This window comes from Zootoca vivipara, chromosome 1, assembly GCF_963506605.1.
Source record: "Zootoca vivipara chromosome 1, rZooViv1.1, whole genome shotgun sequence".
Taxonomy (NCBI): domain Eukaryota; kingdom Metazoa; phylum Chordata; class Lepidosauria; order Squamata; family Lacertidae; genus Zootoca; species Zootoca vivipara.
The window spans coordinates 52,138,945-52,162,012 of NC_083276.1; the positions used below are offsets into that span (position 1 = coordinate 52,138,945).

The 23,068-nt window shown below is 46.2% G+C and overlaps 1 protein-coding gene across 3 annotated transcripts in view; it reads right to left on the minus strand.

Moving 5' to 3' along the window:
• Positions 1-22,519, minus strand: part of ACCS (1-aminocyclopropane-1-carboxylate synthase homolog (inactive)) — a 41,088-nt gene extending 18,569 nt beyond the window's left edge. The window contains exon 1 of one of the 3 annotated variants that reach the window (XM_060274722.1): positions 22,304-22,519. Coding sequence is in view for 1 of the 3 variants with exons in the window: in XM_035115998.2 (XP_034971889.2) it covers positions 2-650 (649 nt within the window). In the remaining 2 variants the exon portion in view is untranslated. Of the gene's footprint in view, position 1; positions 7,094-10,309; positions 10,464-22,303 lie in introns of those variants that run through there. The other 2 variants (XM_035116007.2, XM_035115998.2) reach the window with 2 other exon arrangements.
• Between the last annotated feature and the right edge of the window lie 549 nt (positions 22,520-23,068).

The following is a 23,068-nucleotide window of genomic DNA, read 5'->3' on the forward strand; positions in this document are numbered from 1 at the left end:
CCTGAGGGCGAGACACTGGTCTCGATGGGCATCTCCAGCCTGGAGAGGGGCGAGTCGTCCAAAAAGGCCCTCTCCTCCTCGGGGGAGCCCCCCGGCTGGTAAGTGAGAGAAGGCGGAGGCTCCGGCGTCAAGCACTGCTCCACCTCGGAATCCACCTCCTCGCATTTGATCTCCATCAGCTCCGGGGGCTGAGAGGGCGGGAAGGGCAGAGCCGACGAGGGTGCCAAGTGGGGACGGTAGCTCTCCACCAGGCTCCCCGGCGGCAGTACTTGTTGCGCCATCAGTAAGGCGCCGCTGCTGCTGCTGTTGGCGGCGGCGGCGCTGTAGGCAAGGGACGGCCGGCTGGCCAGGACCCGATCCATCACGTCGTAAAACTTCCAAGTCCTGCCCCCTCGAGGGGCCTTGTTGTTCTCCTTGATGCGGCGGTACTCCAGCTTCATCTTCTTGATCTTCTCCCGGCACTGGTCGCCCGTCCGGTGGATGCCCTTCTCCCGCAGCACCTCGGCGATCCGGTTGAAGACGTGCTGGTTCCGAAGGCAGCTCTCCAGCTCCGCCTGCACCGACTCGTCGGCCCACAAGTGCAGCAGCTCCACCACCTCGGGGTCCGACCAGTTGCTGCCCCGCTCGTACTTCTTCCCTCGGAAATCCATGCTCGCCCCCCGGCCTCTGAACCTGCCGCCGCCCCCTCGGCGCGGGGAAGCCCAGCAGCTCCCCAACAGCAGCAGGAAGCGCAGGGGACGGGCATTAGAGAGAAGCGGCCGGCAAGGCGCAAGGAGTGCTTGAAACCCTCATCTGGGGCTGGCACGGATTTGACCCGCTTCAGTTTATTGGTGCTAAAGCTTTACTGTCGGGGATCGTCTTTAGGAAGCGGGACGAGGGGCGAATGCATTTATCCTGCCCCCCTCTCTTTTTCTCCTGCTGGGGAAGCCGCAGCACGGAATAAACCGGTTTAGCACGGCTTGGCACGATTGCTGCCTCCCCACCCCCTTCAGATTTTTTTTATTTTTTATTTTTACAAAGCGAGCTCCTGGGTGATGGAGGCGGAGGAGGCCAAATGAGCATGTTCACATCCGGTGTGATGGCACATGCGTGCTTCCTTTATTCCGGGATAACTTTGGTCCGTGTCAATCACCCGTCCCGGCCGAGCTGGGCTGGGCTGGGCTGGGCTGGGCTAAACAAAGCGGAGCCGCACGAAGTCATCAGGGGGCGGTGCTTAGGGAAAGCCCCGCCCCTCACAGGCGGCTCAGGGCCCACCCCTTTCGAAGATGCGATCGCTTGCCGAAATAGACGGAACCAGAAGCCCTGCGGAGGTTGACGGCCGCGGCGAAGGCGAACTTCCCAGAACGGGCAAATAAGTAACAGGATGGGGCGAAGGACATCGAGTCTCTGCCAGATCAAGCGGCCTCTAGAGGCTTTGCCTTGTCTTTGTTTTCAGCTGATGAGAAAACGCGCTTTTAACGCTTGCAAGTTGTTCAGAAGCGCATTCTGTGCCCACGCTGGTAAGATTCAAGCTCTGCACAGTTCAACGTTGGATCCGAAAACGCCGCACTATGCAGTACTGTATAGCAGCTGTTGAAACTTCTAGGAATGGCGATAGAAAGCCAGATCTGCCTGGCTGTTATTTCTCTCTTTAAAAGCCTGTCTGTTTCAGGGATAATTATACACTAGAAGTGGGCAAAAATTATGACTTTTCACAGTACAACAGGTAGCGATTCTACGCATCTGTGCATACAGCTTGGTTTTACAGAAAGTAAAGCCTATGGCAGGTGCAGTCGTTACTCAGTTCATTTCTACTTACACAAAACTTGATGTTCAATTTAAAAAGAAGAAGACGGTTTCATTATATTCCTATGCTGGTTTAGGAGGTTTGACATACACTTCCCTTGACTTTAGGGGTATTTTTTAATATTCTGTTTTGATTATTTATTTCATTTATGTATTGGCCTTCCCCCCCAAAGGAGCACTCCCCAAAGAGATCTGTTTTGCCCATCACTACAACCCAAGTGAATCCAGTTTGCCAACATTCTCCTTCAAAGGGAAACAGTCCCACCCTTTTCCTGGTTATGGTTCTGTTCAACTGCACAACAGCAAAAAGATGCGGTGGGAAAGAAATGTTGAGTTCTGCTTGTTTGCAAATTAGTTTATTGTACATGTTATCCTTCAAAAAGTGAAATATGCAAAAAGTATAGATTACACTCTACAGATTACCGTAGTACAATTCAACATTTGAATGCATTTGCTAATATGTCACGAAGAGTCGGACACGACTAAACAACTAAACATTAACAACAATATTGTATATTTAATTATACAATAAATTATACAATATACACAATATGTATAAATGCAAAAACAAAAACAACTCCACCCACCTTCAAATAAATTATTAATAAATATCAAATATGAACAATATAATATCACACTCGCTTCAAAAGTATGAGGCAGCTTTCCAAATGTTCTTTCTCTTATAAGTACAAATAATCTATTCCTCTTCTTGAAATTTGTAATTCTTTTTTATATACTGTATTAACTTCAGGCTGGATTCCTATACCCACTTAGCTCGGAGTAAGCCCCATTAAACCAATAGGAATGTGCTGTGAGTTGTGCATAGTATTTTTTTAAAAAATCTTCTAAGAACTGCAACACAATGTTGCAGTGCATCCCACCCTGTAGGAGGGGTGCTTTTTAGGACACCTGACCTGAGAGCTTTGAGTAGGAAGCTAGTGCTGTTCAGGTCTTGAGGGGCGCTTCAGGAGTTGGGGAAGAGGGGGAAGGCATGTTTTTCTCTGCCCCCCCTTCCCCAATTTTCATCTAGGCTGCCAGATTCTACCCCTTTCCCCTCTTTCTCTGTAGGCTCAAACAGAAGGTTGCAATCCTGACCAGTTGTGCAGAAAGGCCTTTAAATATTCAGATTAAGAAACACTCCTGATTTCTTGAGAAAGGGGAACAAAAAGAAAAATTATCTCCCCCCCACTCCAAGAATTGCAAACTTTCATCTCTTTCAGAATTCTCCTTAACCTTTGCATGTGGTGTGTGTGTGTGTGTGTGTGTGTGTGTGTGATATTTATAATTAGACAGTCTCTCTGCAGCAGTGGAGCTTCATGCTCCATCACCGGGGGCGGAGAGCATACGCGCTGCCCCCAGTGATGTGGCGCATGTTCTGGGGGCGGGGCGCACCGTGCGCAATGACGTGTCGCACGTTTTGGGGTGGGGGGCGCTGTGCGCAGTGACGGGGCGTGCGTTTGGGGGGCAGAGAGGGCAGCGGCGATGGCGCCCCTGGGATCACGTCGCTCGGGGTGCACCGCCCCCACCACCCCTATCTTCCTACGCCCCTGTCTCTCTGAAATGTCTTGAATATTGCACATCTAAGGGAATGGTCTCCCATGCTAAAGACTTAGTAATCTTTCCACCTGGACTGAGGGAAAGTTTCATGTCACTTGAAAGCTTGAAAAAGTGCAAGACAAAACAGATTGTTTTGTGTTCCTTTTTTAAAGCTGCACCTGCTGTGAAAGAGACTTACCAACAGATGGCGGTAGGCCCCCACATTTCCTGGGTGATAAGCCAAAAAGCATGCTGAACTTGCAACCTAATTTGGACTTTCAGTAGGACTTCACTGGCTGGAACATACCAGGCTGTTGAGCTGGGAGCATGAAAAACATGTTCAAGCCAAGAGATCTTGGCAGGGTGGGGACTTTGGTCCAGAGTTAAGAAGTATCTGGGTGTCAGCATTGGGTTTGTTTGTTTTTGAGTTTTTGTTCTTTTCTGTTCTCCAAAGCGGATGAATTTTCCCATAAGGACGATTTCAGTTGAAACAAACTAATTTCCCAATTTCCACAAAGGAACAGAGTGGTGGGTTGGAGCATGTAAATATCTGCTTATCTTGTTTTAAAACGCACCCAAAAAACGACATGCAGACTAACTTTTTGAAGACTTCCCAGAAGTTTCTTTGCATCCCTGCACATTGTAATGTATGTCAACAAGAAAACAAGCAACGTGTTGTTGGAAATTGCTAGCATATGACCATAGAAAAATAGAGCACCAGAGCATAGGCCTGTCTAGTTCAGCATCCTGTTCTCACAGTGGCCAACCAGATGCTTGTGAGAAGTTCTCAAGTAGGACCTGAACAGTCTCATCACTGGAATTCCACAGCAGAGCTTTAGGGGAGCAGATCTCAATGTAGATCTTTAGTCCCTCCTTGTTCCTGATGTAGGTCTTCATTTGCCACTTCTTCCCTGGCAGGGGGGGGGCAACATTTTGTGGTTTGTCTCAGGCACCAAAATGTATCGGGCAGGCCCTGGGGCCATCACTACACCCCATGGGAGTGAATTTCATAGCTTAATTATGCAGTGTGTGAAGAAGAATTCTCATTTGTAGGTCCTGAGTCTTCCAACGTCCAGTTTCATTGGTTCACTCCAGATTCTAGTAGAATGAGAATGGGAGAAAACCTTCACCCTATTTATTGTGCATTCATAATACACTTGGTGGTATCAGGGTGGTTATCTGTGCGCCTGAAGTAAATACGATTTGCGCCCTCAAAGGTTTTGGGGCAGTCACACTACTTTGCATTGTATGTCCAGTCGTTTCCACCTGAAATCCCATACACTACAAATGTTCTATTTCGTCTTCTTTTTATTCCAGCTTCTAATTGCGCTATAGCACAAGGGGGCCTTGGCAATGTGCTGCATTGTATCTGCTTCGTTGTGATGTAACCACTCACATATACTTCAGGCTGATGCCGGATACCAGCATTCATGTGGGCTTTTGTTTCTTGGTGAGTGGGTGTTTTGTTTTGTTCCGTTTGGTGGAAATGAGCAATGGTGTAGCAAAGCAATCATAGCCTAAACATAAAAAGTGTAAAAAAAAATTGCAGGCTTTTCCCACTTGGCTTGAGGGATAGGGGGCTGAGGCCCTGACTGACCAGCTACAAAAGCTGAGGCTGCTGAACAGACTCCTAGGCTGGGCTGTTGTTGTTTTTTTGGGGGGGTGGGGGTTGTTGGGAGGGTTGTTGCTGTTGGGTCTTGTGATAATTTTTTAGTTGGGTTGTGTATTTTGTCAATGTTTCATTTATTGTTTACGACTACTATTGTTATGTTGCGGTTATGCATTTTAAAAAATGTTGTAAGCTGCCATGAACATGGTTTGAAGTGTGGAGCCGACTAAAGAAACTTGTTTGCCAGAAGCAACCCAGCAATAAAACCCAATTAATAGAGGCAATAATTCAATCTTGGTTTCACATTATTACAGCTGCAGAACTAAAAAAAACTTGGTTCAGACCATGGGAAGGCGTTGTAAAGCTAAAGGATACTCAACTAAGTATTGTATATCTCATTTTTTCTATGTGTTTCACGTTTCTTCTTTATGACTACTGTTGTAATAAATAATCCTTCATAAAAGTTACTGCATTACATTCTTCATTAAATTCTCTTTCCATTGATATATAATTTTATGGTATTACTCCAAAAAACAGTGGTGTTATGAGCCATCAAACCTCGGAAATACACTTTTTCCAAAAGGTTTCCACAATTTTGGCCACTAGTATATGTATGAATGTACAGATGAAATTATGGGTGCACGAGTAACTAAAAAAAGAGTGAGAGAATTCAAGGTGCTGGGAGCATGGATGATGGAACGGACTGTTAAAGTCTGAATGCAATAATGGGGGAACATTGGGGAAGCATTGCAGAATAACTGATAAAGTGAGTTTATGTGTAGGCAATCCAGTATACATCCACTAATATCACACTATTAATGTATCAACAACATGTTGCTCCACCACTTACCATAAAACAGCAGTCTGAAGCGGCCCTTTCTACATACCAGGGGTAATTTTACAGTCCACTTATTCTAAATTTAAAAGCCCCAAACACCAGAGCTACGAGTGTCCTGAAATCTATCTCAACTGGAGGCTTCTTTAGTCTTTCAGGGTCTGCTTTTTAATTTTTTAGCAGAAATGCATGATCTGCTCACATCTTTTTAAATGTACAAAGGATATTACTAGCTCTAATTGAATTGTCAGTATCTGTACTTGCATTTTATTTCCCTCAAGAGATGTATGAATATGTTAGTTTCAGTTTCTCTCTATTTTTCATTTTTCCATTCTTAAGTTTGGTTCACTCTAATTTCCTAATATAACTGCAAACATTTTTAAAGGGTCTACAGGACAGTTTGTACACATTTTTGTGTGCATTTACTTTCTCTTAATATACATATTTTTGTATGCAATTTTGCCTAGAAAATAATTTTTTTAAAGCAATTTCCCCTTAATATACATCCTTTCCACTAATACATCCTTTCCACTAATACACTCATCCTATGGGACCCTTTTTACTAATATTGGTTGGCATCCTCTGTCTCGGGAGACAATAGAAGAGTGTGCCTTATATAATTCTATACACATCCTTTGCATAAGGAGTGCACTGCAAAATTCAAAGAAGTGCAGTTTTCAAGAGAGCTATGTTTCAGTTCATTGGGGGGGGGGTGTTGCATTTTCACATTTAAAATGCAAACTGAAATAATTTATTTCCCATCCCTATTCAGACCTCACTGTTTATAATCCCACCACCACCAGGGGCAAGTGATGCAAATCTTTTGATAAAGTCAATATTCCCTTTCATCTAGAATGAAGTACTAATAATAGCAGAATAGCAGTTATTGAAGGCTGTATGTGAAGGCAGTGGGAATGACATGTTGTGCCTTAAGTCCCAAGCTTGATAGATATTCTTTTTAAAGAAATCCTATTAAATCCCTTTGATGGGTGTGATGGAATGGCATGCATCACGATTTGTATGTATACACCACTCCTACCAACGTATGTTAGTCTGGGCCCTGCTAGGCCTGCAGAGCCCTGTTGAAGGACCTAATTAGCCTTAGTGCAATGACCAGGAATTGACATCGTATGACTTAGCATTGTTTGGATCTCCAGATTAACAGCCTAGACATTTCTTTGCCATGCATTTAGAATTACATGTCCACCAAACAACCCTGAAAGGTCCTTTTTTTGCAGCTAATTTCATAGTCTTCTGGAATCACAGATTTGTAGAGTTGGAAGGGACCCTGAGAATCAACTAGTCCAACTCCCTGCAATGTAGGAATATGCAGGCCCGCCAGACCTCGTCATGTGTCCCGCCGAGCGGCCCAGCCAGCGAGACGCAGCAGCGGGACCTTGCTGCTGAAGCGCCGCGCCGACAAAGCGCCGACAAACAGCTGGGGCCGGGGGGGTAGAAAGGCGGCCGGAGCAGCGCCGCACGGAGAGTCCCGAGCCTCTGCGACGCAGCAGTGCTCTGTAGCACTTTGAATCCTCCTCCTCCTGCCACGGCTCGGCGCTTGGAAACGGCTGCTGCTGCTGCTGCTGAAGCACAGACAAAGCACCCAGCAGCGTGCTTCTTTCTCTCCCCTCTTTCCTTCCTTCCTCTCTCCCTCCCACTCCCTCTTTTCTTCCTCCCTCCCTCCCTCCCTCCCCTCCCCTCCCTCTCCCTCTCCTCAGAAACATAGGATGCTGCTTTATACTTCTGGCCCTTAAACCCTGGAACCAGGAGAGCAGCTCCAGTGAGTCAACCTCAGCCAGTCCCTTTGGTGAAGGGTGGTGGCTCACTGGCAGAACATCTGTCCTGCATGCAGAAGGACCCCAGCATCTCCAGGTACTAGTAGCTCTGCAAAGGTCCTGCATGAAACCCTAGCGAGCCTCCACCACCCAGTGCAGTTACCAAAAATCATTTTTCAATAAATTGTACAATAATTGTACATTTGAATATCTACTTGCCATTATTCTGACTATGTTTCTGCTTTCAGAGCTAGTTATTACTTACATTATTACAAAAAAGAGTAATAATTGAATGCAGTGACAATAATTTATGATAATAAAGAGTGGACACATAGTCCTACAGATACAACTGGCCCTTTGAGGGTGACCAAACTGTTGATGCGGCCCCCGATGAATTTGAGTTTGACACCCCTGCAATCATAATGCCCTGTGGACTGTCCTTCTGAAAGTTGGTTGCCCAGATAAATTTGTAAACATCATTCGGCTCCTCCGTGATAATATGACAGCAACAATCGCAGATAACAATTGCTCTCAAAGTGAACCATTCACAGTGGGATCAGGTGTTATTGCCCCAACTCTATTCATTATTTTCATTGCCATGATCCTACACTTTGTTGACGGGAAACTCCCTACCGGAATAGAAATCATATATCGAACAGATGGAAAGCTCTTCAATCTGAGCAGGCTGAAAGCAAAAAGTAAGGTTACTGTAACTTCTGTCATAGAGCTTCAGTATGCTGATGACAACATAGTGTGCGCACGCTCAGAGGATGACCTCCAAACCATCCTAAATATCTTTGCAGAAGCTTAGGAAAAGCTTGACCTATCACTCAACATCCCAAAAACCAAAGTGCTGCACCAACAAGTACAAAATAACCCCTCTGCAGTGCCACAAATCCAAGTCAGTGGTGTAACGTTGGAAAATGTTGATCACTTTTCCTACCTAGGCAGTTACCTTTCCACAAGGGCCAACATTGATGCCGAAATCCAGCATCGCCTGAGCTCTGCGAGTGCAGCTTTCTCTCAATTGAAGTGCAGAGTGTTTGAGGACTGGGACATTTGCAGGGAAACCAAAATGCTTGTTTACAAAGCTATTGTACTACCAAACTTACTATATGCTTGTGAAACATGGACCACTTATAAACGCCATCTCCAACTCCGACTTATTTCTGACATGTATTAGATTGCACTGCAAGAGTAGTTTTCATTCCATTAGCAAACCAGTGATCAAATTGTGTTAAAAAAGAATGTTTTGGGGAATGATTCAGCTTTTAAAGATGAATTGGAATGTGTTTCAACTGCCATGGTCTTGGTTTCTTAGTTCCAGAATGAAAGCCATAGCAGTTTCACTCTGAAATTCGAAATTCATATACAATCTGTATACTCACCCCACTTTTGATCCTCAGCAGCTGGTATTTGGAGGTCTACAGCCAATGGAGGTATGACATGATAGCCTATACTCCATTAGCCTAATCCTCCTTTAAGACCATCTAAATTTGTGGCAATCAATACATATTGTGGGAATTAACTCTGAAAGGTAATATGTGTTGTGTGAAGAAGTACTTAATTTTGTTATGAAGAGGGAGAGAAAAACTTCTCCCAATCCACTTTCTCTACACCATGCATAATTAGCCCCACGTGAAAGGGATTTAAGGTTTACAGTACTTTATTTTTTCCCTCCTAATTAAAGCATGTCATCATAAATATAACTTAGTCTTCAAGTAACTTGAGCTCTACATTAGCAGTGCAACCCTATACAGTATATGTCTACTCAGAAATTCAGTGGGGTTTACTCCTAGACAACCATTGCCAGAGTGATAGCAGCAAAAGCAGCAAAGAATTGTGTGGCACTTCAGAATCTAACTACAGGTTCATCCACACTTCCCTTTGTCCTGCAATTGCTTCCATTTGTTCTGTGATTTCTAGACATGGGTCCAAAAAGGGGTTTATTTTTTTGTCCCACCACTTTCCCAGGAAAACCCGCTGTTTACTGCTGAGTCGGAATAAATGTCAATCTGCAGAAAACCCAACTGATGTTTGTTCCAGTTCAACAGTAAGCAGCGGGTTTTCCCAGGGAAGGTGGTTGGAGAAAAGATAAACCTCTCAGAAAAACCTCTCATTGGACAATGGAAGTGTAGATGTGCCCAACTTTGCAGAATAGGTTTTCATGGACAAGAGTTCCCCTCATCAGATGCCCAGTGCTACTCAAGTTATCTGATGTGTTCGACTGGCAATTCCTGCCCCCCAGTGTGCCAGGGACTGGCGCTTTATTTGGTCCCTGAAGTGTCCGATCCAACCTGGACTGCAGTGGAGCCACTGTGGACCAGCAGCCAATGGCTTGTGAACTTGCATTGCTCCATGAATAACCATTTTGAGTATACTTCCAGTCCATGAAAGCTTATGTCCTCATAAATACGTTAATATTTAAGGTGCCACAAGACTTGTTTTTACTCCCACTTAAGTGTGCGTATAGGACTGCAGCCCAAGCTTCCTAAATCCAACAACATCTAATATCAAACCATTCGTTTTCAAACAATAATTCAAGAATACAGCCTCCTGAATTTACTAGAAAAGTCAGATGCAGAACATCTAACTGAAATTTGAAAAGACAGAAGTCTGCTATTGCTGACGGTGATGGTGTTTGAGATTATTCCGTGGTCAGCTTTAAACGTAATTATCTTCTGCCTTGCTGGCCTCTAGAAAGGGAGATCAACAAAATGGCTTGGGTTGCTTGGATTCAACACAGATAATGGTAATTTCATCACTTACTTGGCACCTGGATTGTGGAAGCACTGGAGTAGGGAATGCCGATTGCACTTTTGCCGCCTTGTCTCACTGTTCATCATCCTGAAAATTCAACTCAGTGGTGGAAATGCACCAGTGATGCACCTTACTAAATGCTAGCCAAACTCAATTATTGACAGCATATGGAGAACACTGCCAGGTGTGTCCAAGTGTAAACATGGGAAAATATCAGGTGTTCAACTGATTAAATTATCAAGGCCACATTGCTAGCCTTAAATAATCAGAAATTATATAAAGAAAACAAATACAGGAGGTTGGGACATTAAAAGCTTGCGTGGCTATGTAGACTCAACTTCTTTTCCTTGCATGCATATTTATGTGAGAAGCAGCATGTCTATCTGTGCCGAAGAGTCTTCATTCCTCTGATTTTTACTCAGAAGTGTGGGTGAGTGGTGTTCAACCCAGTCTGTTGACTTGTACTCTTCCTAAAAGGGATCAGATCTGAAACCTGGAGGTGCTTATTGAGCCAGGGTTGTCACCAGAAGACCAGGTAGCCTCTGTGGCTTGAAGTACCTTTTATCAGCTTTGTCTGATAAACCAACTGCAACCATTCGTGAATGGCCAGGCCATAGTTACCCATGCTCTGATAACAACCGCTTTGGACATTTGCAATGAGTTACATGTATGGTTACCTTTGAAAATGGCTGCAAGATTGCTACCTCAGAATGAGCATTTCAGTCATATAGTACACCAGTGCTTAGTCAAATGTTATGGCTCAAAGTCCACTTCTGGACCCATTTTAAAAACTTGGCCTTAAAAGTCCTAAAGAAGAGGGTGAGACCATCTTCCAACACAAAAAACCACTCCAATGAGCCCCACCAAGCATAGTGAGGTGAATGGCCATGGCCATTTTAAGAGGTACTCCAGAGGGCCCTTGCCACAGGTTTGTCACCACTGGGCTCTGAATATCCTATGCCTTCCTCCTACCTTAAAAAAAACTTTTATAAACTTGTTTACAGGGCAGCTGGGTGCACAGCAAATCACAGTGCTGATGGGACACCCACCATCTTTATTTGCAGAAATCTCAACCCACAACCTGTGTACTAGGCCTGGAAAATTTACATCCAAGTGTGGAACTAGACCACTACTGGAACTCTGGCGCAGTGTTTCCCACTTTGGGGTTTAGCTTTATTTTAGGAAAGTAGGACTCTAGGAAGTTTTTACTTGAGCCAGGCCATTGGCCTATCTAACGCTGACTGACAGCAGCTGTCCAAGGTTTGGGACCTTAGGTAGATTCCTGGTCCTACCTTTGTTGAGTATTGAATCAGGGGCCTTCTGCATTCAACACAAAAGCTATGACTCTTCCTTGGTGTGAAACATTGCTTATCTAAATGACAACTCTCTCCAACCCTGAAAATTAAGTTCAGAGCTGAAAACTAACTGCACCATGAATGTTATTGGTAAGTGAGGAATTATCCAGTATACCTGAAGGAGCATCTCCACCCCCATCGTTCTGCTCGGACACTGAGGTTCAGCGTCGAGGGCCTTCTGGCAGTTCCCTCACTGCAAGAAGCGAAGTTACAGGGAACCAGGCAGAGGGCCTTCTCGGTAGTGGCACCCACCCTGTGGAATGCCCTCTCACCAGATGTCAAAGGGAAAAACAACTACCAGACTTTTAGAAGACATCTGAAGGCAGCCTTGTTTGGGGAAGCTTTTACTATCTGAAGTACTATTGTATTTTAATATTTGTTAGAAGCCGCCCAGAGTGGCTGGGGAAACCCAGCCAGATGTGTGGGGTATAAATAATAAATCATTATATATTATTATCATTATTCCAACCTAGAAGCCAAAAAAGGAAAATCCAAAGAAGGCAGCTGCTCAAGAGCTATAATCAGTGTGGAAGAGCAACAAAGACCTATTCTACATGGCTTTCCATAGTTCTGGTGTGTATCTATCTGACAAGAACATCTGGCGGATTATTAAAAAAAAAAAGGGACTTATGCCAGGAATGCGATGCTATTGCAAAACAATCAAATGCCATCTTGAGGCTGCAATCATATAATTGGCCACAGCATCTTAGTGAAACAAGAAGTGACGGTGTTTCTTTGCTTTGCACTGTTCAGACCACCGCAGGAGAACTTTGTCCTTTCAAGTTGGGTCCTGTGTTTGCTAAAGATACGGGCCACCTGAAGAAGATTCAGAGGAAAGCATTGAAGAGGCAAAGAGGATTAGAGCTGCGATTAAAGGTTCAAGGATCTATCTATCTTTAGCCTAGCATGACATAGCTGCCATCATACATCACAAGAACTGCTCTTGCAATATATACCGGTGGCTTTATACTATTTGCAGATTATAATACTATTTGAACTATTTGTGGGTTGTTATGGAGGGGTAGCTGTTATCCCTTGTTTCCCAATGCAATATACACTAAAAAAAATACTGAAAAAGGAAGAACTATATGTTTATTTGTGGTTGAAAGGACCTATAGCGGCTAGGTTTAAAAATCCTGGTCATCTCCACCTCTTCTGTAAACCACACAAACTACCATCCCTGGTGTTGTAAAGGAGGTCGACTGCTGCTATGTATGCGTGTACAGTTTCCTTTATAGGAACCCTGCCCTACACAAGGTGCCAAGGTAAGGGACGTGTGGCCCTCCAGATATTTGCTGAATTGAAACTCCCAGCATTCCTTCCCACTGGCCATGCTGAATGGGGCCTAGGGGAATTGGAGTCCAATAGGGCCACAGGTAAACTACCAGTGGGGTAAGCTGCATGTGGAGAACTGTTGTGTCGTAATGGTTAGAGTGCCAGTTTAAGGCCAAGGAGATCCACCTCTCTACTCAGCTGTGAAGCTCACTTTTCCAGTCCCCGTCTTGCAGCCACTGGGAAGGACCATGTGGGCCACACCTGAACCCCCACAGAGGAAGGTCAGGATAAATGGAATCAATAAACAAGTGTATGTGCAGAGTAGCTGCATCTTCCCCCTTGCTCAGAGATTTTACCGCTAGAGACTTACGGTAGGAAACTAAAATCTGATGAACCCTTGTGTGGGGTTATGTACACTGGCAATATTTTCTAAAGGCATTCCAAAAATATTGCTCCCCTGCTGCAAGGGACAAGAGAGATCAAATAAGCAGAGTGGTTTACTAGGAGCAGGGTCAGAAAACAGGAACTATCTCTGGTGAACATGGACTGGTGGAGCATGTTTGTTATGCTCATCCAAGTTCTCTGAGTGCTGGTATGTTCTAGGGATACAGCATTATCCCCAGCTTGATTTCCTTTGGAAGGAGGCCACCGGAGGTTTCTTGGTGTTTTGTAATATCTGCATTTATTTCTAAATATACAAGTTGAGCATAGATGGAGGCACAGCTTAAACAACAGGCAGCCCAAGTCCACTGTTCCCCACATCAGATCTCCAACACCCTAAGATGCTTGCAGCATCCAAACTCAATTCTCTGTTTCCCTCTGTCTCACTCAAGCTACAGTTTGTTGTTCATTTCACACACAGGCACCTACGACCTCTGCCTGGCTAGATTGTGTATGTGGGGGTTTTTCCCCCCAAGGGGTGTCTCTGCAGATTAGTTATCTTTTCTGACTATCACCTAGCCTTTTTAGCTTCCATGGAAACAGAACACTGGGGCAGCATAGGCTATCAACACTCCTCGGTCAAGCCCAGTATTGCCTCATACCAATAGCCCTACTTACAGAAACTGATAGGAGACCCACAACAATCTGAATTAGTATTTGGTACCGTAGCTATGCATGAACTGTGCTTCAGGGAAATTTACCTGCTGTTACTAATCTCCTTGGATAAGCTTCCAAGCAAAACCGGGGCTTCCCAGAATGCAGTTTGAAAACACAGACACCTTAAAATTGAATTAGTGTTTGAGATGCAACCTAGACTGCAACTCATAAAGTCATATATTCTTGCCACAGAAAGGCTTCTGATGGCAGGGGAGCTATGAGCCTGCAGCCACCTGCCAGAGTTTCATTTATTAGTTCTGTAATTGACAAGAGTTTATGGGTGAAAATCCCAAGCATTGCTACTGGGACTGATCAATAGGAGTATAGCATCTAGATCAAGGGAAGTAATAGTACCACTGTATTCCGCTCTGGTCAGACGTCACCTGGAATACTGTGTCCAGTTCTGGGCACCACAGTTCAAGAAGGATACTGACAAGCTGGAACGTGTCCAGAGGAGGGCAACCAAAATGGTCAAAGGCCTGGAAACAATGCCTTATGAGGAACGGCTTAGGAAGCTGGGTATGTTTAGCCTGGAGAAGAGAAGGTTAAGGGGTGATATGATAGCCATGTTCAAATATATAAAAGGATGTCTTATAGAAGAGGGTGAAAGGTTGTTTTCTGCTGCTCCAGAGAAGCGGACATGGAGCAATGGATTCAAGCTACAAGAAAGAAGATTCCACCTAAACATTAGGAAGAACTTCCTGACAGTAAGAGCTGTTTGACAGTGGAATTTGCTGCCAAGGAGTGTGGTGGAGTCTCCTTCTTTGGAGGTCTTTAAGCAGAGGCTTGACAGCCATCTGTCAAGAATGCTTTGATGGTGTTTCCTGCTTGGCAGGGGGTTGGACTGGATGGCCCTTGTGGTCTCTTCCAACTCTATGATTCTATGATCATAGTTTGGGTTGATTCTGGATATGAACAATTTGGCAGCACCCAATCATTACTGTTTTTTCTTTATGCAGGAAGTGGAACAGCAGCTCTGCTTCAAGACTTCTAACACTCTGTAGTCAAGTGGGCAAGTAGCCCTTTCCTCAGCCCCCATTGTAGGAGGTAGTGGTTTTCATTGGGACTGTTGTGTATAGTGAGGAAAGGGTCAAATACTCCCAGCTCGTCACAGCATTCCCAATCATGGTTGTCCCTTTCTACAATGGGGAGGATATAGAAGCAATGCTATTTGGAAAGGGAAGTGTTTAAGCTTGAAGAAAGCTTCCACTTGGTTCCAATGAGAAAACATTTTCAAACTAAATTGGTTTCAAGTTATTATTATTGAATTTGTATCCCACCCTTCCTCCAGAGGAGCCCAGGATGGCAAGCATATCAATACTAAAATGATATAATGAAAGTGTCTAAGAAGAGGAGATTGCTGCTGTTGTTTAAATTGCCATGCAGGGCAGGGGACATTTTTGCAGCTGAGAAGGGAAGTGTTAATCCTCCCCTTAAGAATGCATGTGCTTTAAAAAATGTAGATATGTAGGGATGTGTATGTTTGTGCAGTGGCGTAGCAAGGGGGGCGTAGGGGGTGTGGCGCCCCGGGTGCCACCCTGGAGGGGAGTGACACTCGGCACCCACCTCGCGACTCCCAAGCCGAGCCCCGCCGCCCGGTAAAAAGCCTCGCTTGGCGGCTGACTGCTCACTCACTTGCTCAGCACAAACCATGCGCCTAGCAGGTAAGCGAGAAAACTGCAGAGCGAGACTTTTTAAAAAAACCTTGCTCCGTGGCTTGCTTGCGGTTTGCCAGCGCCGCCGCTCCAGCGCCAATCAGGCTTTTTACCGGGAGGCTGGAGGCTCGGTTTTGGAGTCGTGGGGGGGCGAGCTACCGCTTTACGTAGCGCGCATGCACAGCGTCGCTACGTCATGGCGCTGCGCATGCACGCTATGAGCGACGCCCCGCCCCCCGGGTGCATGGCAATTTGCCACTCTGGGTGACACAGTGGTTTCCTACGCTGCTGTGTTTGTGCACACATGACTCTCTCTCTATCTCTCTATCTCTCTCTGTGTGTGTGTCTGTGTGAGAGAGAGAGAGAGAGAGAGAGAGAGAGAGAGAGAGAGAGAGAGAGAGAGAGAGAGTCATGTGTGCACAAACACAGCAGCGTAGGAAGCCACTGCGTCACCCAGAGGAGCTTCACCCACATTTTTCGGGGGACGCATACCCCTAAACATTTTGTGAATCTACCGGTAAGTTTGGCCTCATTGAGAGGCAGTATTTCAATATGAGCAGGAAAATGAGAGTACCCCTAAACATTTTTTCAGAAAAAAAAAAGCACTGGCCCTAGCCACCACTGGCACACATGTCATAAAGCAGGGGTGTCAAACTCAAATTCATCGGGGGCCGCATCAGCAGTTTGGTCACCCTCAAAGGGCCAGTTGTATCTGTAGGACTATGTGTCCACTCTTTATTATCATAAATTATTGTCACTGCATTCAATTATTACTGTTTTTTGTAATAATGTAAGTAATAACTAGCTGTGAAAGCAGAAACATAGTCAGAATAATGGCAAGTAGATATTCAAATGTACAATTATTGTACAATTTATTGAAAAATGATTTTTGGTAACTGCACTGGGTGGTGGAGGCTCGCTAGGGTTTCATGCAGGAGCTTTGCAGGGCTACTGGTACCTGGAGATGCTGGGGTCCTTCTGCATGCAGGACAGATGTTCTGCCAGTGAGCCACCACCCTTCACCAAAGGGACTGGCTGAGGTTGACTCACTGGAGCTGCTCTCCTGGTTCCAGGGTTTAAGGGCCAGAAGTATAAAGCAGCATCCTATGTTTCTGAGGAGAGGGAGAGGGAGGGGAGGGGAGGGGAGGGAGGGAGGGAGGGAGGGAGGAAGGAAGGAAGGAAGGAAGGAAAGAGGGAGTGGGAGGGAGAGAGGAAGGAAAGAGGGGAGAGAAAGAAGAGTAGGAAATAAGGGAATAAAGAAGGAAAGAAAAAGAAAGAGGGAGAGAAGACGGAAAGGGAGAAAGAAGGAAGGAAGGAAGTAGAGGGAAAGAAAGAATAAGAATGAGGGAGAGGAAGTGTTATGTACTGAGCTGAATCCTAGAACAATAGGATTCAGAATCAGCGGGAGCTACCCAATCCAACTCCAGGTGGAAGTGAATCCGCAACCTGATTGGCCTGCTGGAGCAGCCAATCAGGCGGCTGGCAGAAGTGAATCTGCTACCTGATTGGCCTGTAGGAGCAGCCAATCAGGCTGCAGGCAGAAGTCAATCCACAATATAATTGGCCCACAGGTGTAGCCCAGAAGTAGCCAATCACGCAAGGCCCATTGTGTAAATAATGTATATAAGCAGATGGTTTTGGGAAAAGAGCCATTCGTCTTCTCTTCTTCTCCTTGATGAATATGAGCTGAATAAAGAGCATGAAATTCACTCTCGACTCCGAGTATATTTCACTGGCGACGAAGGTGGGATCCTGCTGAGCTGACTGCCACCACGCACTGCACCGCAGCACCGCCACCTGCTGCACCGCTGCATCGCACCGTGCATCCAGGCTTCAGCTCCAGGACCCAAGGAACCCAGAATGGCAACCGACAGCAGCTTCTCGCCATTCAAACCAGCATCAGGAGACTGGGAAGGGTACGCCGCCCGTTTCAACTTCCTCCTGCAAGCGAAAGAAGTCACCAACGATGCCATGAAGAGGGCGACATTCTTCAGCGTCTGTGGAGAGGAGACGTTTGAAATCGCCCGGGCTCTCCTTGCACTGGTACCGTCCACTTCTACGGCGGCAGCTATCCGGGTACTACGTAAGCTGTTTGCAACCCACGGGCTCCCTGACACCCTCGTCTCAGACAATGGAACCGCATTCACGTCAGAGGAGTTCCAGACCTTCACAGCGCAGAACGCCATCCGCCACATCCGCTCAGCACCATTCCACCCTGCCACCAATGGCCAAGCGGAGCGCATGGTGCGGACCACCAAGGACAGCCTCCGCCGCATAACACAAGGGGACTGGGAATATCGCCTTGCCGCATTTCTTCTAGCACAGCACAGCACCCCAAGCACAACGACGGGCCGGAGCCCAGCTGAACTACTCATGGGCCGGCGCCTTGCAACTAGACTGGACCGACTTCACCCCGACAGAGCTCAGGATGAGGTAGTGGTGGGGAAAGGCAGGAACCCCCGGACATTTGTGGCCCAGGACCCAGTGTATGCAAAGAATTTTGGGGCAGGCCCAGCATGGGTACCCGCCACAGTCACCAAGGTGACCGGTCCCGTGTCGTACGAGGTACTAACGGAAGGGGGGCAATGTTGGCGCCGCCACTGCGACCAGCTACAGCGACAATTCCCAGGAGGAACCCGGGAGGAGAGCGGGACAGAGGGATCCCAAGGGGACAGCAGGGCAGTGAGGCCTGTAGAGCGAGAGGGGTGGGCAGGGGAAGCAGAAGCAGTAGGCACAGAGGGGCGCCCCGAGGCTGGAAGGACACCGGAACCAGAGTCACAACCTAGTGGTTCAGTGGCGCCAGACCAGACAGCCCCGGCACAGCCAGCAGCCTCGGAACACGAGCCAGAACCAGAACCCCTGACCAAGGAACACCCCAGGCCACAACGCACACGGAGGCGGCCAGCAGACCTTGGGGACTACGAATGCAACTTCCCGGGCAGGACTGGAACTTAGAGGGGAGGGGTGTTATGTACTGAGCTGAATCCTAGAACAATAGGATTCAGAATCAGCGGGAGCTACCCAATCCAACTCCAGGTGGAAGTGAATCCGCAACCTGATTGGCCTGCTGGAGCAGCCAATCAGGCGGCTGGCAGAAGTGAATCTGCTACCTGATTGGCCTGTAGGAGCAGCCAATCAGGCTGCAGGCAGAAGTCAATCCACAATATAATTGGCCCACAGGTGTAGCCCTGAAGTAGCCAATCACGCAAGGCCCATTGTGTAAATAATGTATATAAGCAGATGGTTTTGGGAAAAGAGCCATTCGTCTTCTCTTCTTCTCCTTGATGAATATGAGCTGAATAAAGAGCATGAAATTCACTCTCGACTCCGAGTATATTTCAGGAAGAAAGATGGGAAGGACGGAAGGAAGGAAGGAAGGAAGGAAGGAAGGAAGAAAAAGAAAAGAGGGAGCAGGAGGGAGAGAGGAAGGAAAGAGGTGAGAGAAAGAAGAGTAGGAAAGAAGGAATAAAGAAGGAAAGAAAAAGAAAGAGGGAGAGAAGACAGAGATAAAGAAGGAAGGAAGGAGAGGGAAAGAAAGAATAAGAACGAGAGGGAGGAAGAAAGAAAGGGAAGGGGGGGTCGCCGCCTTGATTCAGCACCAGAAAACAGTGCGAAGGGACCCGGGGCAAAAAGCATTTCCCGTGCAGAGTGAGGCAGCGGGTGTCCGTTTTAGAAGTGTGTAAAGCCTCAGAGTTGCACGTTCGTGAGGCCGAGCCGCTGCTGAGCTCACGTTCATGAGGCTGAGCCGCGGCAGGAGGAGGAGGAGGTGAGGCAAGAGGAGGTGGAGGCGGCGGCTTGCCGGGTCGGTGCTCCTCCTCCTCCACACGGCGCTGCTGGGTGCTTTGTGCTTCAGCTTCAGCAGCAGCAGCAGCCGTTTCCAGGCGCCAAGCCGTGGCAGGAGGAGGAGGATTCAAAGTGCTACAGAGCACTGCTGCATCGCAGAGGCTCGGGACTCTCCGTGCGGCGCTGCCGGGCACTGACCCGGCAAGCTGCCTCCTCCTCCTCCTGCTGTGGCTCGGGGCGCTCCACGCAGCGCTGCTCTGGCCACCTTTCTACCCCCTCCAGCCCCAGCTGTTTGTCGGCGCTTTGTCGGCGCAGCGCTTCAGCAGCAAGGTCCCGCTGGCTGGGGCGCTCGGCGGGCCACATGACGAGGTCTGGCGGGCCGGATTTGGCCCCCGGGCCTTGTGTTTGACACCCGTGTCATAAAGCCTTTGTCTCACTGCCCCACAGTCCTGCAGGTAAAGTGGCTCTCAGTTTAATCCCAACTGTATTTTGTGTGTCTCAGTAAAACAATCTCTCTGCTTTCTCCTAAATATTTATCTGCGAGAGTTCGTGCTGTCAGAGCCAGGAATGTCCTGAGATGGAAGAGGGATATGGAGCTGGGCCCAGCATTTTTCTTCTTCTTCTGGCAGATTACTTCCAAATAAAACATTTGCACACATAAATATTAGAGAACTGGGAAAGGGAGCCATATCTGTCATCTGCTATACCCAGTTTAGTTTAAAACTCCGAATTATAGAGAAGATTTAAAATAAAAATGAAACAATACAAGAAGCCTGCAAGCTCCAACACAAGCTCAGATCTGCCAGAAAGATGAATGTGAACCACCGAGTAGAAACATGCTACCTTTTATGGAAGAAACTTTTGCTGTGGTTGGCCTTGTTGAAATGCTTTTTTAAAAAAGAAAAAGAACAACAACTCATATTAGGCCTTTGCCCCATTGTTAGTGAGCTGGTGGAAAGGTCTCTGGTTGCAAATTACCATAGCGTTGCGTTTCCGTCTTCGACCAAAACCACAATAATGTATGGTGAAGCCTTTCATAGTAGTGCTGGGATTTTCTTCAGATTAAAAAATAACAATAAAAACTCAAGGGGGGAAACCCGCCTTGATAACTTTCAGTTCTGTTTGAAATCACCCTAGATCATGGTTTTTGGTGCTCAGTTTTCAGGCTGAAAGTAGTAGCTCTAAAGAGATTTGGGTTGTTATTGTTTATCGGAGACTGGATGCCTCTGAGTCATCAGTTTAAATACTGGGCAATGGAAAACAACACTGTTATCATTCGCTCAAGCAGTATGTCAGCTGTGGAAATGCAATGCCCTATAAGAGTTCATCCACTTGACCCATATTTTGATGGTATTATGTATCGATTAATTCCACTCGGCCTGAGAGCTTTGCTCGTTGTTCCAGTCTTACCCACTGAAGGGTGGCACCTCAGAAATGAACAGGGTTCACTCAAAACGGCATTAATGCAAAAGGGCACCCCTCCCTTTGGTGTTGTCCTCTTTGGGGCAGACATTTCTGGTGTCCCACCACCTGCATCAGGTCTGAGAGAAATACCACATTGACTCTTAAGAGGACTTCAGGCCCCGTGGTTACGGATGTCCCAGAGGGACAGGGTTCTCCCCTCATCCAGACATAACAGAGAAATGGAGGTTTCATATCTCGATGGCCGAGATCAAATACCCCATGCATCACATGTTGCTTCTGAGACATTCATTCATCCTTCCTGCTCCTGCCCTTCTATTTGCATCAGTGTTCAAAGGAGCAAGGCTCTCCGTAGTTGCTGCAACGAAGGTCCAATACTTTTGTACTAAAGAAAGTCAAACTGCAGAGTTTGTTTAGGATTCTAGGTCATTGATCAGAATGCTGAGATTACTAGTCAGATAAATTAGTCTGGGAGCAAACTAGAGATTATGTACTAATGAAAACCATCAGCCTGCGTATGCCTCCAGAGAACAGAACAGAATAAATATGTTGCTGACAGAGAGTACGGCTAGTGATTTATGATGGAGATGGAGAAATCACTGAAACTGTTGGCCCAGCTGCAGTCACAAAAGCACAAGCCAGATGTAAAGTGTATGCTAAAGAAGAAGAGAATAAGAACTGGAAGAGATTCTGGAAGAGACACCAGGGAACTGACGTCAGTGGGATTATTCCATTGGCCCTTTCACACATATCAACCAGTTTGTAAAATCCCTCTTCGTTAATAATAAAAGGAAACATAGATGCTCACAAAATGGTACAGTCATGACTATTTGTGACGTCACTAATAATGCCACAGATAATATACAGTAAGTGTCTATGGCCATCCTTGAAACAACAGTGTTCCATACTACAATTGCAATAGTCATGGATGTGCTGTTTGGAGGAAGCACTGCTAAAATACTACATGCTAAAATATAGAAAATATTCTCTAATAATATGTGAATGGTTGCAACAAAGTATACCCTCAAGGAAATACACACAGACTGCCATTGCACCAAGCAAGCAACAAGTGCACATATGTGGCACTAGGAAGTGATTGTGCAGAAAGCCTCTTATTATTCTTATTGTCACTATCAATTGGCTTTGGACAGCAATTCTGCAGAAAAGCTTCAGACTATTGCAAAAAAAAAAGTTATCAAGAATAAGCATTAGAGAATATTTGATCCATTTTCTATTTTTGTTAGAGATCTTAAGCAAGGCAAACCTTCCGGGCTGGTCATATTGATTCCCACATACCACCTGTCTCTGATTCAGTGGGTACACTCTTCAAAGGATTGTTGTAGTCCCACACAAAATTTCATTCTTTAACCCACATGGCAATTCATTGCATAGCAGAAGCTCAATGGATGACCTACCATGACCCGGGAGTAAGGTGGAGTATCTCACAGCATAAAGAGATGGGGCCAAAACAGGGCGTGAGATCTTTCCAGATGCATGTCTACAAATAGCCAAAGAGGAAGTCCAAGAAGGCAGCTGGTCCCTGAGTGCCACAGTCCCTGGAGACTTTGGCCATTGGGTCAGAAGACTCAAAGCAGAAGAAGAGTCTTCTACATCCACCCTGTTTATTGTTACAAAAGTATTCCACTTGCTAGCTTATGAAGAAAGAGGCAGAGAGACAAAGAGTAACAAGTCACTTGTAACAAGTCACTACAGTTACTACTAAATGAGGATTTTAAACAAAATCATTTTGTTTTGTTAGTCTTCTCCAACTGAGACCATCCTTCAGGACTACTGGAGGATGAACATCAAAACTAAGATGTTAAGAACAACCAGTGAAGAGGGGGGCAATGGGGGGAGTTGTTTTTTGTAACCATCTGCAAGCCTTCTTTACACAGTTTACACAAAACACTTCTGCTCCAAGCCTATTACATTAAGAGGGAGCGTGGGCTTTGCCCATTCAGGCTGTGAGCTGGAACACCTGGAATGATGCATCATTTAAACAGAGGCATGGCATCTTTGTCAGCATGAAAAGAGTAAGATGTCACATCAGGGCATGCTTCAGGTCAGAAGGACGTGCGATGCTCAGCTTGGTAAATATTATTGTTATGTGAAGATGAAAAATGTCAGTGAAGAAGGGCAAGTTATTGTTACAGCCTTGTTTACAATTCCACCAAAAGGAC